Source organism: Crocodylus porosus, unplaced genomic scaffold (assembly GCF_001723895.1).
Source record: "Crocodylus porosus isolate Cpor-Errol unplaced genomic scaffold, CroPor_comp1, whole genome shotgun sequence".
Classification (NCBI taxonomy): Eukaryota; Metazoa; Chordata; order Crocodylia; family Crocodylidae; genus Crocodylus; species Crocodylus porosus.
Window position 1 is genome coordinate 2,062,105 of NW_017728921.1, and position 17,590 is coordinate 2,079,694.

The 17,590-nt window shown below is 40.7% G+C and overlaps 1 protein-coding gene across 2 annotated transcripts in view; it reads right to left on the reverse strand.

Moving 5' to 3' along the window:
* The window catches only part of ATP2A2 (ATPase sarcoplasmic/endoplasmic reticulum Ca2+ transporting 2), a 62,432-nt gene extending 44,848 nt beyond the window's left edge, over positions 1–17,584 (reverse strand). For both annotated transcript variants that reach the window (XM_019538697.1, XM_019538696.1), the window contains exons 1-4: positions 17,362–17,584; positions 16,912–16,929; positions 16,737–16,819; positions 6,617–6,721 (exon numbers count right to left, since the gene is read on the reverse strand). In XM_019538697.1, the coding sequence (XP_019394242.1) occupies positions 6,617–6,721; positions 16,737–16,819; positions 16,912–16,929; positions 17,362–17,479 (324 nt within the window). In that variant the 5' untranslated portion in view covers positions 17,480–17,584. The remainder of the gene's footprint in view (positions 1–6,616; positions 6,722–16,736; positions 16,820–16,911; positions 16,930–17,361) is intronic.
* Positions 17,585–17,590: the final 6 nt, after the last annotated feature.

The window sequence follows — 17,590 nt, forward strand, 5'->3', positions numbered from 1 at the left end:
TATAGATTAAAGCCCCAAACTGCCTAGTTCAGTAATTTACAGCTGAGGCTTCAGTACCAGCTGCAACTCTAATATCACCATCAGCTTACGCTAGAGAGTAGTTGCCACAGGAGACGAGACCTGGTTTACTTCAATATTTATTCTTAAACTTGTCCTATTGTTGGACTACCTTAAGTGCAGCTGTACTAGTTGGACAGTCTACTAGTGGTTCCACAACGTCTTTGCATTCTTTCAATGCAGATGACAACAGACAAGATACTAACAGCTTATTTCAGCTGGTGTGTCAACATCCACGGAAGTGAGAAAGTGATTAGTGCAAACAGCTTAGGCCTGCCCAGCTGAATACAGAGAGTCTCACATGGTATACAAAAGTCTATACTGACCTTTCCATAATACGTTTCCCTAAGCAAATTCAAACCCCAAGTTAAGACGCTACTAAAAATATGTCAGGAGGTAGCAGAGCTGACTGCTGGTAGCCAGCCCTTTGTACAGTACCAGTTCAAGTGGGTAAAGGATCAGAAGGGCACAGAACACATCTTGAAGGTGTGGGTTCCATCAAGTCGCCTGCCAAGCTGTGAAATGGTGAGAGACAGGCACCGGGACACCAAACACTGGAGGCTACTGTCCTCTCTGAACTGTAAGGAAACTGGGACATAGAGCTCAAATATAGAATATTTCCCCTCTTCAGGGACGAAGGGCAGAAGTGAAGTCCTTGCCTGTGCGCTTATACAGAAAGCAGCCCTCAGTACAAAAGTAAATAATACAAAATCAGAAAAAAAGAAACCCTCAGTCCCCTCGATCAGAAATTGGGAGGTGGGTGGGAGCAGGTATGAATCTTTGTTTCTGTGCTTCACAGTCTCTATCAAGCAACTCAGATCCAATTCCTCCAACCTGGTTTCCTCTAAAATATTCAGAAAATTCTCTTCCTCCCGTAAATATGCTAAAAGTATAATGCCCACAAAACAAAGAGGAAAGAAAGATCACTCACTGGTGCCAAGATAGACTCTTGCCTGGATTCTCTGCGGGTATTATCCAAAAAACTTAAGGCATTTGCTCTTTTAGCCCTTCAGAGTGATTCAGTAAAATATAAAGTTCTCTCTAACAAATCTTTATTTAGTATGTCACTTTACACAGCCTTCTGCATATTCTTCCTTTGTACTTAATTACCACAGTGAAATGCTGGACAACAAGAGAGATACTTTGTTTCATTTTCAATCTGCTCCTTTAGTATTCTTTTTCCCTACAGATTGTCCAACCTCAACAAGTTAATTTTTTTTAGGGATTTCTCAGCTCATTACAAGTAACAGCAAGACAGCTTTAATGAAGGCATTATTTCAACTGCAATAAGCTAGTACTGTAAATTTTACCTATAAAAAGGGATGCGACAACAACTACTATCAATCACCTAGATGATATCTGTCTATCTTTTGAAGAAGTTATGCTAACAACTGGATCATATCCTAAGGAAAAAAAAAATCTACCATTATTTTTCCCCTATATTTGAGAACCATAATGCCAAAACACCCTCATCTACCCTGGTTTAATTCTGCCCTCAAATGGATCCATTATTTGTTCTGAAACTCCTCCCATCAAGGAATCATAGGTAGATACTTTAGAAGAATAAGGAGTGAATACACACTGAAGTGTAATGAATGTTTGCTCTAAGGGCATCTCAGTCCGCCTTCAACTACAGCAGTTACTTCCTATGCAGTAACAGTAACCCCTGCTTTTAGTTATTCCCACCTAGCACATTTAGGGCACATAAAGAGGTAACAAGTACCCCCTAACCCAACCAAGCACTAAATGAGATTTTTTTTCTACCTTTCTTGTAAATTAATTTCACTCTCCCCCTACAGGTAGAAAATGTAAGATACAAGTCTCTCACATGTTCACCAGCAAGACAAAGAATTCCATTTCAGGTCTCCTAAAAAGGATTAAAAAAATTGTTCCAGATAGATTATGTTTTTTGCTTCTTCTCTCAAACTAGAACAGGAGTTTTAGATTGCTGAAGTTTATTTTAGTGGAAAATTTCTTCATTTTCTATTACAATTGTGGTATACTGAAGGCGGCCTTCCTCTTATCTGATCTTACTGGATAGGATATGCTAGCACCAGAATCCATCATCAGGAGATACCACTCTTGTCATGTGCACAACAGCATGCAAACTGGTAAGTCTACACTTTGCTCTCCAATGCAGGTAGAAGACGACTATCGTTTCACAACCCCACAAGTGGGAGAGGTACATAGATTCTGCTGCTAGAGAAGTATATTAATTGCACAGAGATTAGCCCAAGATGAGACTGGCACTCCAATAACACAGGTTGGAATCCAACCCAGAAACAAGCAACTTCTTTAGAGGTGCCCCATTACATCAGTTCATATTGTATCAGCACCATTAAAAGAAAAATCAGCATTAAATCGGCAATCAGCTTTTTTTCGCTGATGTGGCCAATAATGTCACCAATAAGTGCCGCGTGCAGCCAGGACTGCAGCACAGCACCTGGAGAGCAGCATCCATCCAGTAAGTCTGCGGGAGAAGGAGGGGCACGGAGTGGGGAGATCACATCCCGGTGGTGAGGAGCGGGGCAGGGTCTGCCCAGTCGGATTGAGGCCCGTGCCTCCCCTGGAGGTGTGCACAGCAGCAGGAGCTGCCCCCTCCCAGACCAGCCATTGGGTCCATCCTGTGCTCCACCCCACCCTGGATGGGCAGTGCCTGCCCCTGCCCCAGCCCCACTTTCTCCTTCACCACAGGGGCCTTGATCTGCCTCCCCACACCCGTTCACCACAACAGACTTACCAGCCCGATGCTGCTCTCCATGCTGCCAGGCTGCATATCAGGAATCGGACCAGTACTGGCTGACACAGCTGGTCAATAACTGGCCATCAGTATCGGCCCACAAAACCTTTATCAGTGAACCCCAAATCTTCTCTCGCTCTCCCCTTGCCCTCAAACAAAATACTCTTAAGTTTTTCCCCTTAGGTGTGCAAAAGGGCAGCTCCTTTCCTGGTCAGTGCCTCCCTATTTTCTTGATAGCAACAGAGTGGGTAGAAGAGTTATCACTGGTTATGCTACAAAATTCTGCACAAGGTAAGAGCAGGAATTGAAAAGATGCAGGTTCTAATAACACCAATCCTACAGGGTTTTTTTAATTCATTTTTGAACTGTAAAAGGTAACAGCTGCAAAAAAGCAAGGTATGAAGGTCTGGCAACCACAAGAGAGAAAATTGTTGACCATTGTAAAAGAAAATGTCTTCATGTGAAAGGGAGAGTATACTTGTTCCTAGAAGTTCTAGTTGGATGGATGTACAGTACTTATTTTGCCACCCACAGAGTTTAGTATTTGATAATTATGCTCCTGTTGACTAGGCATTTGCACTTTTGAATCTGTAACAAAATAATTCCTGGTACTAACTCTCATCAAGGACTCCAGTTTAGAACAAAGGGAGCCATTAAACAACCATACATTTTACTAGTGGGAACAAGGCACTAAAAATCAACCCTTTAAAAATAAACATCAACTCTGAAAACCTTTGAAAAAAAAACACAACATTTTTGGGGAAAAAACATGAGGGAGAAAAAACAATTAAGTTTTACAGATAAAGAAGGTCTGGCAGGTCTCTCTTAGATAACTGAGAGTCAAGGTCCTAATGGACAGCATCTTACATGTTCAAAAACTGGAGGTTAAGATTTTCACAGCCATGCTGATGCTCTACCCATGAATGCATTAAAAACTTATCTACTGAGCTCCAAGTGTGAAAACAAAGCTTTCAGAGTGTCACAGGAATTTTGTCTCTTGACAAAAACAGAAAATTTGAAACAGCAGATAGCAACACACTTAACTTACTTGCTGCTTTCAGTTAAAAAGTAAATACCCTTCCTGATAGACAGCTGGCTCAGATCTATAAATATGAATATAAAAGAAGTTTCTTGGACAGCTCTTCAGATTTATTAGTTATTTACTCAAGGTCATTGTGTATGTGCTCTGACCAAATGGAAACTTCCTAGTGTTTTAATACTGCTACAGAAATTAAGATGCAATTTAACTATTTAGATACAGCTAAATAGTTAAAAATGCTTTTGATTAATTCAGCATGCGAGACAGCAAGTGAAAAAACAGATGTCAGCCAAGTATGCCATTACAGACTATGAAGTGGCTTTCCCCATATACCTTCTAAATTATTAACATACCACTTGCTACAACAGACATATAAAGAAAAAAGGCCTCATTTATCAGAGAAGCTTCAGCTTTTCACATTTACTTATTCTGTTGGCTCTTCTTCCCCCTCCTACTAAGATACTTTAGAGTATGGCAAAAAACAGAGCACAAATATAGCTGCTTTGCTAACCTGAAGTCATAACTGTATTCCCCACCTTCACTAGGTTTTGTGGTTTTTAAACAAGCATAAAAATTGGACCAATTCAGCACTAGGGAAGGAGTTTTTATATTCTTAATTTTTTTTAAATGCAGATTTGTCATTGTAAGCTTTGTAATAAGACCAGACTACCTGTCCAGAGTTCCCACCTAACACTGCGGTTTGGCAATTTCTCATGTCCTTGCTTTTGCAGGGTTTGAGTTATGGATATTGTATGCATAATAATTCCGTTTTACACTTCAGTTTGTTTTATATGTTGGTAAGTACTAGAGAATTTTCTGAGTATTTTAGTTAGTATGAGGAATTGTTTGTTTCTATACAAGTGATATAAACTATAATTTGTCTAGAATAGAATTTCTTATTCTCCATTCCAAAAAATCTCTTTTTATAAAACTAACTCAAAGATTCAGTACCGAAGTCATTTGGCATCTGGAGACCAGTTTTATGAAGTTGTCCTAGTATTACCTCTTTGAATATTAGCAAGAAAAGAAACAAACCAGAACTGGCTATACTGTGCAATGCTAGGGACCGACCAGTCTGTTTACCAGAACAGGGACTTTCAACACACTAAATCTTTTTAAAAACCTTGACCCATTTTGGTCAACCAAAGCAATCTAAGAGCCAATAAGGCAAGAAACATTTCTGCCCTGGAAGAGATGTTTTTCCAAAACAGTTTAATTTTTGTCTGTATAGGCTCAGAAATAACGTCAGCCACGTTACTGTTAAAAAAGTCACTGGCACTATGACAATCAAATAATCTAAGTTCATCATGCCACTTTAAAACTGGCTTAAATATAAAAGTCACTCTTTCTAAAGAACTGTTTAAAAATGACTGTTTACTTAAAGAAAGCAATTCAACTATGACTTCTTAGATTACAGCTACAGAATTAGTCAATAGAGCAAAACATTTATGATCAAGACACCATTAAAATAGGACAGAGAAAAAGGAAGATGGAGACTTTACAATCTCACCATCTGATTACCAAGCTGCTGGTGAGTAAAGTTCTTTATGCAGCATGATGGCTACTATCATGTGTAAGCTCTGAACTGTCAACAGCAATTCAACTTTATTTTGAGAAACTTCTTATTCCTGATGAGAAAGGATTCTTGCCTTATCAGGCTTGAGATTGCTAGGCTACACAAAATAGTTTTCATTTAGCACAAAGACCCTTTGGAACCAACCAAGTTCACAGCTGATTTTAAAAGGTACTGTAAGAAGCACTTCAGACAGAACTCCTGGCATTTCAGAATAAAATACAGTTCTTTTACTACAATCTTTATTCAAACACTTCAAATTCTGGACCACAGCTTTCAATAAACAACAATTAGTTTCCGTATGCGAAGCAACAGCAACATTTTAAAACGTAGTTAGAAAGACTGTAACTTCACAAGTTTTGCCTGTTTTTCTTCAATTTAACATTGTTCATCTTACTAACTCATTGCCACCTTCGGCAGTCAGTATGTTTGTTTCTTTTCTATTCTACTTGCTATTCCTAATGTTTCTTTTCCTAATGCCAGGTGGTCTGAGCTGCAATGTGAAAACAAAAAAGGAACTGCAAAATGTCAAACTGCAGTCTGAGCCACCACAAGTCATCAAGTAAAAAAACTGCAATTCTAATATTTCATTAAGTAGTGTAATGGTTTTGCCAACTAAAATTTATGTCATATGCCAACATAACCTGGAAGATCTCTAATATACATGGCTCATACTACCCAGCACAGGAATTTCACAGTAAAGCTGACATTTGTTCTTAAAGAGAGATAGCTACATGCAGTTAGACCCACAGATATGCTTATTCAACTGCAACTTTAAAATCTTGAGTCTGGCAGCCTAATTTTTAAGTAAACCACATTTGTTTCAACTTCCAAGAGACTTTATCCTGTTCTGGAGTACTGTTACTTAAGGTTAAGAAGAATAATTATGAATTGTTCCTAGTCTGCATGACCTCTTTTCTGAGTTGCTGAAGGTGTATTAAACCAAACATATGGCCCAACACATCTTGGTTGGTCAGGCTGCACCATATATTTTATTCTTAACATTTGCAAACCTTCTTTTAACCTTTAATTTAAAACACTTCCCTGACATAATTTATTAATTTTTCAATGTTGTTGAATTAAATTAAGTATATACACCGTAAAAGACAATATACTGCTTTTAAGAGTCTCATTGTATAAACATCATATGCTTCTAATAGTCATGTGCAAAGGTTTGCTGAGGTTTGGCATTAAAGTGTTTGCTTACCTGCCACACGCCGACAATTGCATTGGCTACTAATATAAGTAAGATTACAAAAGGCTCTACAAATGCTGTGATTGTTTCTTCACCTTCTTCAAACCAGGCCAAAACCTGCAAGAGAGACCACAGTTAAATAACACAACAGATTTATACATCCACCATGGATAAGTAATTACATACTAAAAATGTAATTTGGAGTTCTCTCAAAAACAGAGACATGATCATTTTTGCATCAGGAAGTTCCAGGGAAATTTCACGTTTCTTAGAATGTATGGTATATCATCCTGAAAATTTTTTGTTGCCTTATTTTAGCACATCCAATGCAGTGGAAGACTAAACTGAATTCTGTTTAGTTATCAAATTTCTTGCCTTTCCCTACAAACTTACTTTCTACTGAAATATTATTCACGTGCTAGAAGTAATCAGAATTTATAAAGTATTAAAACAAATTCTCTACAGCTAAGCTACACAAGTTTTGCAAGCCAAAGGAAAATTAAATACAACAGTAGCAAATTACTAGTGTGATTTTGCTCTTTAAAACCAAATTTAAAAACATTTACTTATACCATTATACCAGCTTTTACAGAAACATAACATATACAATCCAACTGTATCTCTGCCTGACCAGGCACTTAGGTTTTGGCCCAGATTCATGTTGGTACTGTTAATGATTGGGAGGCGCACATAGCAAAAAGGCTTTTTTCTTCTTAAGATATGCTGCTTGTAAACTAAGTTCCCTTTGCTGTTCTGAGCAAAAGCGGACTACACAAGGCCATAGCTTAGGAAGTTTAAAAATGGGAGAGAGTTAGAAACTACAATCTACAATTAGGCCCACCTAACAAAGTGCTCACTTTAAAGCTTTCCAAAGGCACAGGATATCAAGAGCTAGAATGAGATCAAAGTACAAGAATTCCTCATGTTTCTGAAAACATGAAGACAATTCTCCAAACTGATGTAGAAGTTTAACACCATGCGTTTTCCACAGTTTTGTTTCTAGTACAATCCCAAGAAGACTCAAACAACTAAAGATGCCACATTTTGGGAGAGTCTACATGTGACACTATGGCGACCAAGGGCAAGCATCTGCAGGCAAGAACTGGGATACAGAAGCAACTTCTCCATACCAATGCGCTCCCCCAGTATAGCATGCCACTACAGCGAAGTGGCTGCTAACAATAACCGTGCGCTAAACGTATAGCACAGTACGGGTTGTTACTTCCCTGTGATTTAGTGCTTCCAAAAGGAAATACAAAATCACAGTGTAGTAATAATGTTGCCATAGCTACACGTGTAGACCTCCCTTTGAAGGCTTCCGTTGAATTTTGCTAATCATCTACACCTTTGTCATTCACCAATTCTTAATCAGTTCAAGAACTCATGGAAGAACCCTATTCACTGACTAAGACCTGGCAACCTTCCGCAATGACTGAAGAGGGGGAGAGAATTTTGTTAGTCAATATGTTGAGCAACAAGAAGCATCTGAAATGACAATAAGTAGGAACAACGTGTTGAGGTAATTAGTGCTGTAGTTAAGCAATGGCACTGAATCACCAAAAGCCTGTAGCAAGCATCATCATACTGCACTAGACCTACTGCTCAGTTGTGTAACACACCAGGATTTTCAGAAGGAAGGTGTAACATCAAACCTCAAACAGAAAAAGCCCAATCAACCCAACCAAGTTCAGCATGAAAGCAAGTTTAGTTAAGACAGTGAAAGTGTTTGACGCTTCAGTGTTATTAACCACACCTTGGGTCCTGCAATAAGCAAGGCAGCACCCTGTTAGGCTCAGTTAATTGATCTTCTCAAGCAATATAGTGAAGAGAACATAAAGCTTCATAGTTCCTAGCCTTTTATTCCAATCCTGGGAATTTTGGGTCATAGATACAGCCAGTGAATCAGTAAAAAAGTCCATCACTACTGGCTCCACCAAATGTAACAGTTCTTTCTATGCAACAGCCACCATGGTCACAACCACCAGTAAAACCAGAAGAGCAGCTGCTGACACGTGCTAACCTTCTGAGAACACGCAGGCATATTATAAAGCCCACTGAACTGGATAAATCCATTTAATATCCCTGGGTGTGGGCAGACAGAATATTTCAAGTCAGCCTTAGTGGGAAAGCAGCAGCAGACAGATAACAGAAGCTCCTAACTATGTAACCCTGCCTGATCACGTGGAGAATAACCCCCCCCAAAAAACAGGGTTAAAGCTCTGCTGATGAATACACTGGTTTTGGCTTCATCCCTCTGCTTCCATCCCAAATTAACAAATCTATTATGTTTTCCCCATGCTGTATTGACAAGGAACTATAATTGTGCCAGTTACGCCAAAACAACTATACACCTGTTCCCAATTTTAAATAATTTCACAGCAGTTTGTAAAACTGTACTACATGTGAACCTCTGTCTATAACCTGCATCATTTTCTCCCCATCTCTTACAGGTTCCAATGAGGAATAGTTGAGTCTGTTTTGAAAAACAAGGCACTATAAATGCAAGTAGCTTGCAACATTTATATCAGCCACATACAGAACTAGCTGGAGTAATTAACATTTGCTTACAGCATATAATATTATGTGACAAAGCAAAGGACATGCAACAGGCAAGGATCAAGAAAAAACAATTCTGCTCCACCTCATAAGCCCCCCCCAACACTAATAGGAGCAGCTAAATCACAGCTCATGAGCTACACGTAGCCACCACAGGGATTTTAAACACAGCTCCTAAAGAAAGAAATTCATACTCTGGGGTATGTGCATTTTCAAAGTTGTGCCTTGCCATGCTCTCAGCCAAGACAAAGCTTTGATTCGCAGCTAGAAGGGTTATTAGCAAGTTCCGCCACTCCTGTTCTGTAACAAAATGCAGGACTGGAATGGGCCTCCTGAGCATCAAGTTCAGCCCAGTGTCCCCAAACAGCTACCTGCACAAAGAATCTGCAAAATCATATGCTGCAAACTTCACACAGCACAGCCACAAAACACCCTGCTAAAGGAAGAAAAGGCTATCAAACCCATGCCAGGGTAAAGCACAGGAGAAACAAGGTGACACCCATGCAAGGGCATGGAATTTGCTAGGTTAGAGTATACTCATGCCACCCCAAGAATACCATGCTCCATCATACAGAGGAATGCAGACAGCCCCAGTGGCCCTTGGCCCCAGATCTGCCAAACAGTATGACCCAGAGTGCATGAGAACAATTCTCCAGCCAGGTACCAGGGGGGTTTCCAAGCACTAGCAGGAGTCCCACTGCATCCCAACCAAAATGCAAATGCCCCAAGGGCCAAGCAGAGCATTCACAGAGACTGGGGAGCGGGCCTAAACAGTTCTTCACCCTCTCCGATTCTCACCCAAGGAATGATTTTATGAAGAGTAATCTTATCTCCTCTCAACCTATGTTTTCTTAAGCTAAGCTCTTTAACCTTCTTTAGGCTCTCCTTTCACTTCCTGGTGGCACTGTGTAAAATCACAGCTTGAATTCACAGGTGACCAGAACTGTACATAATATTCTGCTAGGATCTTGCCCACCCCCCCGCCCCGTGCAGTCATACTAATATTTCACTACCCATGCCCAACCTAAAATAGGCTGATGTAGTCCTAGGATTTTTCATAGTTGCACTGCACTTGCATCACCTGATCATTCTTCAGCTCTACTGGCACACCAGGTCCCTCTGCTCCACAAGTCGACAAGCCCCCGCTAGGAAGTTCCACAAAGAAAGCAAGAAAACCTAACAGGCAAGGGGTCAAGGCATGGACAGGGACATCACAGGTACCTGTTAGACAAGCTATGATCAACTGGTGTTAGGAGGTGGACCATGGCCTACACTACAGAATGTGAACACAAACAAAAAACAAAACACCAACTGTCCTGACAAACTGGCGAGAGCAAGAATTCCTTCTTTACTTCAGATCTGGTCTTTGCAAGTCAGTGATAAATTAAGCTGAGGGAAACAAGAGAATGGGGATATTAAGACTGATGCTGAAGCCCTGGCACCACCCTCCACAACTTCTTGGACTGTATAGAGGTGACCTTAAGAGTTAAGAAATGATAGAGTTTCCTATATACTTCAGATTATATAAAATAATAATATACATTCTATAGCAAAATTAGATATATAGCTATATAGAGAGAGCGAGCAAAAAACTACCCATAGCATTCCATTTCACATTTAAACAGGAGTGCAATTCCAGGGATTAAGGGAAATACCTAACAGAAAAAAGCATGAATATCCTGTCACCACTAAGAGAATGGAAAGAACAAGAGAAGTTTAAGGGCAACTCTCACCTCAACAGCTGTCAAATTACTATGCTTCATTTGATTACTCAGGTTTTTTGGGGGGAGTGGGGGAAAACAAAACAAAGATTTACAGCTTGCAGAAAACTAATTAAAATAAAGTTCACTGAAGAATGAGGTCAAGGAGTTATGCTATTTTTTAAAGCAGAAACACAGACACTACATGCAATGACAAGTATGGGAGAAAAGCAGAGACAGGATGCTGGAACAAGTCAGCCAGCAATAAATGACTGTGATTAATCCAGTTAAGAAAACTAGAAGTATGTAACTAGTGCATTGCAAGATGTGTATTCCCAAAAGAAAGCATCGTCAGATTCTAGTATGAATACAAGAGAGAGAAAGAGAGAAGAGAACAGATCATCTCAGGTGACTAATCACTTTTTAGGCAACACTTTGGAAAAAATCCAAAAAGGAAAAAAGACAGAAACCACTGTAAAAAAATGGAAGTCTGAGAGTTCTACTGCCCAGGAACAGCTGTACCACTTGACTCAGTAGTTGGGAGAGAAGGTATTCTGTTGTCTGGAGCCAAGACACGTTTGACACTTGATGGTAGCAATTTAGAGGCACATACCCGAGAGAGAACATGCACACATGGTTTTCCTCTTGGACTACTCAGGTTTAAAGATTCTATAGAGTTTGCGCACTTTCTCCGTGCTCAACTAGAACTAGTTTTTCCCCCCGGACTCAATGTACACTTTATTAGTATGAAAGGATGTCTTTACACATACTCCAAGGTGGGGAGAGGGAGTGAATTTTAATTAGAGCAGCTCTAGAGAGCTGCTCTAATTAAAATGCGCGTAGCATTTCATGTATTCAGCATCCTATGCTTCAAAATGGCAGTGGGGGGCACTTTAACTAAAGCTCATCAACAAGCTTTAGTTAAAGCATCTCCACCACCATTTTGCAATGCAGGGACACCAAATACACACCACACCAAGGCTGCTGGAGTTTTCTAATTAGAACACCCGATTAATCAAGTTTGCTCTGACACGTTCCAATTAAAGCGTGTCAGAGCAGGCATCAGGCACGTGTATAGGAGCCCACAGAGACTATTTATCAATAGGTTTCCCTCAAAAACTGTACAAAAAGGATGGTAGTCTTAGCATACTGCCATACAAGTTATTCTAGACACAATGAAATTGTTATCTATTAAGTTTCCTTCATTTCTCCTGAATTTAATTCCATTACTCAGGAATTGGGGGGCAGCGGGAAGGAAAAAAAAAAAAATCGCTTCTTGCTAATCGTTATTGAAAAACAAAATTCAGCAATGATTGCGAAGGAAACTGAAGAGTATTAAATTAATAGACTGCAAGTATCCTTCAGACATCCTGCCCTATGTTTTTGCACACACAACTGCTTTGCTACTCACTTAAGGGAAGCAGAAGGAAAAAAAGAAGCAGTTGGCTCCCAAAATTCTTTACTAGCTGGAGTAACCTAAGGGGTTTCCTTTTTTTGTTTGTTTTAGAGCCACAAAAAAATTACTTCTTACAGCCCTGTGACCCTTCCTTGTCAGACGATATCTTGGGTGACATTGTATACTCTGAACTTTGCTGACAACATGCCAATACAATACACCAATGCTGTTCCTACTTATGCAACATATGTTCATTCCTATTCCAGGTCTAACAATCAAGCTGGTTCCTGGGCCATTTTATAACAAACACTGCAATCCTCAACAAAATTGATTCATTTCAGCAGTACATTAGCTTGCATGAGGGCTGAAAGATCAGGCTGTCACATACTAAACTGGCCTGTCAACAATTAACATTTCTGGGCTATATTTATAACAATACCCAATATTACTCTAAATCTGCAGAGCTATTTGCATAACGAGTTTCCAAAGTGTTCCCCTTATGCCCTATTCATCTTAGAGGAGTTAGTAACAGTAAGTAGGGCTGCTTGCATGATTCTCTACTTTAGATGTTACAAACACTGTATCTAAATGACATTTTGTCCAGTATGAGAAAATTCATCCTAAAATACACAATTAAAGCATTAAGATTTCATGGTCTTGTACAGGAGTCAGGAAGTCCTAGTTAACATCCAACTCTAACTTTCCTTTGTACACATATATATGTATTATGGTATCAAAGTGATAACATACTATTTATGAAGGCTTCCACACTAACCAAGTGTTAAACTTCTTTAAATAGCTAATGTCCTCGGTACATACAAACAGCATATCAGTTATTTATTACATTATACGATAAACCATTGTTGGGCAAAATACTGTAGATGTCATGTATCGTAAAGAATCAGAGCTTACAGACAGTCTAACTGGCTCACCTTCTGAGCTGCACCTAAACAGTCAACTTAAGACCCTGACGACATCTAAAATGAATCAGTTTTCAAACTATTCTTTCTGTAGAGTCCCAAAGATTTTGATAAGACATTGTGGGAGAGGTCCATTCCTATGGATCTTTTTCTTCTCTAAGATATGCATTTTAAGTCCATAAAGACCTACCAAGAGAAAGACAATGACAACCCCACATCTACATTATAACAAGTACTTGGCATACCATCTTTAAAACTATACTAATTTTAAATGCAATGTGTTCTTGTATCAGTATAAGAATAGCCTGTTTCAAAGGACTGCAGCCCACATACCACTAATCATCCACAAGTGTATAAAGTACTTCACAAAGTGCTCTGTAGTACACCTGGTGTAAAGGTACAGAGGCAAGAGTGCACCTGCAACTAATTTTTTCCATTTTGTCACCTGAGCACTCAGCCATGCAGCCTTAACAAAGGGTTTAAGTGGCATTGCATGCACACATTTATATGAACTATATAATACAATGGAAGAAATAAAACATGTTCTCCTGGATACCTATCCCATGTAAAATACCTTAGGAGTTCTGAAGCTTTTGATAAGCAAGAGATAACATTCTTTCTGGAGCAACAAAACATTCAAAGGCTACCTTTATTATGCACATGTGTGCTGCCCAATGTTCTTAAAATACATGCTACCAGCTTTGTGCTATTAATGACATATGGTCCATGCGCTCTAAGAGTGTTAAAGACGCCTAAACTTCAAACAACGGCAATCCTCCTCTTTCCATATTTCACTGATACTTACGCCCAATTCCAACATTCAGCTCCCAAGCTGATTCAGCATTGATATAATTAAAAAGGGAATTTGCAAGGATTAAAAGCCCTTAGAGAGTATATTTCCCCCTCTCATTTCTACTTACAAGAATCTGAACCACTTCTTCCTCAAACTTTTACATTCTGCTTTTTGACAGAGATGGGCCTGAACACTTTCATTTGATGGAACAACTAAGAGCAAGGTTTAGCACAAGCAATATTGCCTATACTACTAACTACTTCTATACAATATCTTACACACAATTCAAGTACCGTGTTTCCAGCTATCTTACAGATTAACAATATTGTGATAAAAAACGATTTTTCAGTGAGAACAAAGGACTGCACCAAATTTCTGCATCTGGGTCTGATCTAGCCCCCCACCAGTCAATGCCATCAACAATCAAAAAGATCCCCACGTTGCTTCTACCCCAATGACACATCCCACCTGAAAACCAAAGCAACCTCAACCTTACTAGCTTTAAGCAGGCCAATTTTCAGCAATTCTCAGACATTATAAAATGTCCTAAGTTATCTTAAACGTACAGCAAACCAATGCTAAAAATGTTAATTTGTCTTTTGATATAGATTTTTTTTAAATGTTTCCTAGTGGCAGATATGGGCCATGAGCCTAACACTGATCTCTACCTCAAGTGAGTATTTTCTGAACACGAGAATTTAAACTAAACTGTTCACATCCAATATTTTATATGAAAAAAGTTCATATTTGTAAAGGGGCAGAACAGTTGCTTGAAATACCAGAGCTCTGAAAGAGCCTACTAGCTTTCAAAGGTAAAAAAGTCAACCACCAAAGGAAGGCCAGAAAGAGCAAGTGGGCCTTGATCCCAAGGCAAAAAACAAAAGCAAGTGAGAAAGAGTGGTCTGCTGTAAATCAGAGTCAATAATAATTATGATTTTACCCAATTTTTCATTCATAGGCCTTTAAAAAAAGGCTGTAAAACAAAGGCACGAAGGGAGGCAAGAAACCTGTGGCACTAAAAAATGAAGTAACTTCCCCAAGGTTACACAACAGGACAGTGGCAGAACCAGGGATCACACCTAGTTGTAACCCTATCCACAGGACTAGAAGTCCCCTTAATGAGATAGAAAAAAAATAAATGGAAAAAACAGAGACTAGTCTAACTGCTTTATAGCAAAGCACACTTGGACTAGTACATTATCTAACTTTTGTTAGTTTAGTAGGGTATTAAATACCGAGTTGGCTGATTAGGCTTAATTTAACATTTAGTGAAACTATCTTTTCACCTATTTAGTCTGAACAGAAATAGAATGCTAATTTTTTCAAGTAGCAACTTAAGACAACACCACCACCTTCCCATCATAATCATTCTTCCCCTTTAATCTAATGAAAGGTGACTTTTTTTTTTCGTTTCATCCTTCCCTTCACCAAACCACCTCCCCCAAATGTTCATTCATTTCACAAAATTGCAATTACTAAATGCATTTCCTCCCAGGGAAGCACTGAATCAACTACAGCCTCCACAGGCAAGATCAATGCCAAGCCTTGGCCGGCTGGCAGCAGTGTACGCATACCAAAACCAGAGCCCTCTTTGAAACAAGTGTTAGTTTTAGGACACTTGAAGCCTCCATTGGCCCACGATCAACAACACAGTCTACTGCATCAGGCACAACAGGGGACAGCTCTCCCTCTCCCCAACTGTTTCGGTTTAAGACTGCATATTTATATCAATATTTTAATTTTCACCTATATCAGTTGCAGGACCAATCGAACATCCACTTTCAGTTGTAAAAGCACTGAGCATGTATTTCCCCCCCCGACAAGCAGTTTCTGCAATTCTGGAGCAGAGTCTAGCAAACAAACTTTTTGCTCCCCCATCTAAATCTCTCATGTTGTACACCTTGATTACATTCCCCCCTCCCCAGCTAAAAAGCCAAAATTATTCTGTTCACAAGAACATATGCATCCCCCATTTCCTTCCTCCTGCACTTAATAGTCTGCACTGCATTTCTCCAGTTCCTTAGCAACCACACATCCCGTACAGATTGCAAAAACCAGCTAGCCATTTAATCACTTTTACGTCAAAATCCAGAATCAGTGAGAGTTCCTTGTTCTTTCAGCCTGATGTGCCAGGCAAGGGGTCCATTTTATGACCAGACTATCCAAAGGTCAGTTACCAAATTTGGTCAGCAATGGTGCCATCGTTGCCGTCATCATTCTTGTCAGTGTCAAAAGCAACAACTGTCACCTTACTATTATCAGGGAGGAAAGGCCACTGGAATATTCCCCCATGCAAATTCTATTTACAGTTTGCACCATATCCAAAAATGTCTTCCAACTAACTGCCTGCTCGCTCAGCTTGATAACAATTAACTTGAAAAGAAAAAGAATGACCCAGTAAACTCTGACTTAATCAAGGTTAAGTTTGAGAAGCAAAAAAAGAAAAAAAAAAAAAAAAAGGTTGGGCAATCCCTCGTGAAATGGACCAGCGACCTTTTTCATGGGTCTGTGAGTCTCAGCTTAGTTAGCATTCAGTCCTCCTGTTCGCTCCCAAAATACAGCTAGGAGAATTCATTTCAGAACACGGCAGAATAAAACGAACGCCGAAGCGGACATGCAAGACTCAGCACGCCGTTTGCTATTCTGCATCTTACACTAGCTCTTCTTTAAACAGCCTAATAACTCCGGGAGCAATCTGCACACAAGCAGAAGCGCAACACTGGTTAACATAGCCTGGGAAAAAAAAATGGAAACCCTTCATACTTACGAAGGATATACAAGCTGCCAACAACAAAATCCTAACTAGCAAGTCTTCAAACTGTTCGATCACGAGCTCGAGTAACGTTTTCCCTTGAAAGAAAGAGATAAAACAGACGTGATGTCATTTCGGACACACACGCAACGCAGCGGTGGTGGTGGGAGGGGGGCAAATCGCAGCTTACCTTCCTCGGCCGGCAGTTCTGTAGGCAGCAGAGATTTTTCCCGGGGAACATGTCAAAGAGAAAGGCTGTTAGTGACAGATTACTGCCGAAAAGAGCCACGAACAACGCCCTACCCCAGGCGGGTTTGAACGGGAGGAGGGGGGCCTCCTATATTTCCAACCGATTCAGCCAAGTCATCGGGGTAACTCCCGGCCGCCGGTTGAGGCGAATGTGGACAAATCGCTCGCACGAAATGGAGACCCGCGGAGGTGGCGGGGTCGCCTGAGGGGAGTGGGGGAGACGCGCCCCCTTCCCTTCCCTCCCTCCCGGGGGAGTCCAGCAGAGCCCCACGGTTTGGTGGGGAAAGAGCCGGCGGAGCATGGAGCCGGGAGGCTGCGAGGCCCCGGGCCGGGGCTGCCCACGAGGCGGGGCCGCGTCAGCCATCTTCCCCGCGCGGCCCGCGGCACCTACCGTTGGAGCCCCACTTCTCCTTCAGCTTCTTGACCTGCTCCAGGCTGAGGCCGGTGCTCTCGTTGACGCCGAAGTAAACCAGCACCTCCTCCACCGTCTTGGTGTGCGCGTTCTCCATGGCGCGGCCTCCACCTCCCGCTCCTGCTCCCGCTCCTCAGCCCCGCGTCCCCCCGCGCCGCGCTGTCACCATAGACCCGCACGGCCGGGCGGTGCCGGGGCGGGCTTGGCT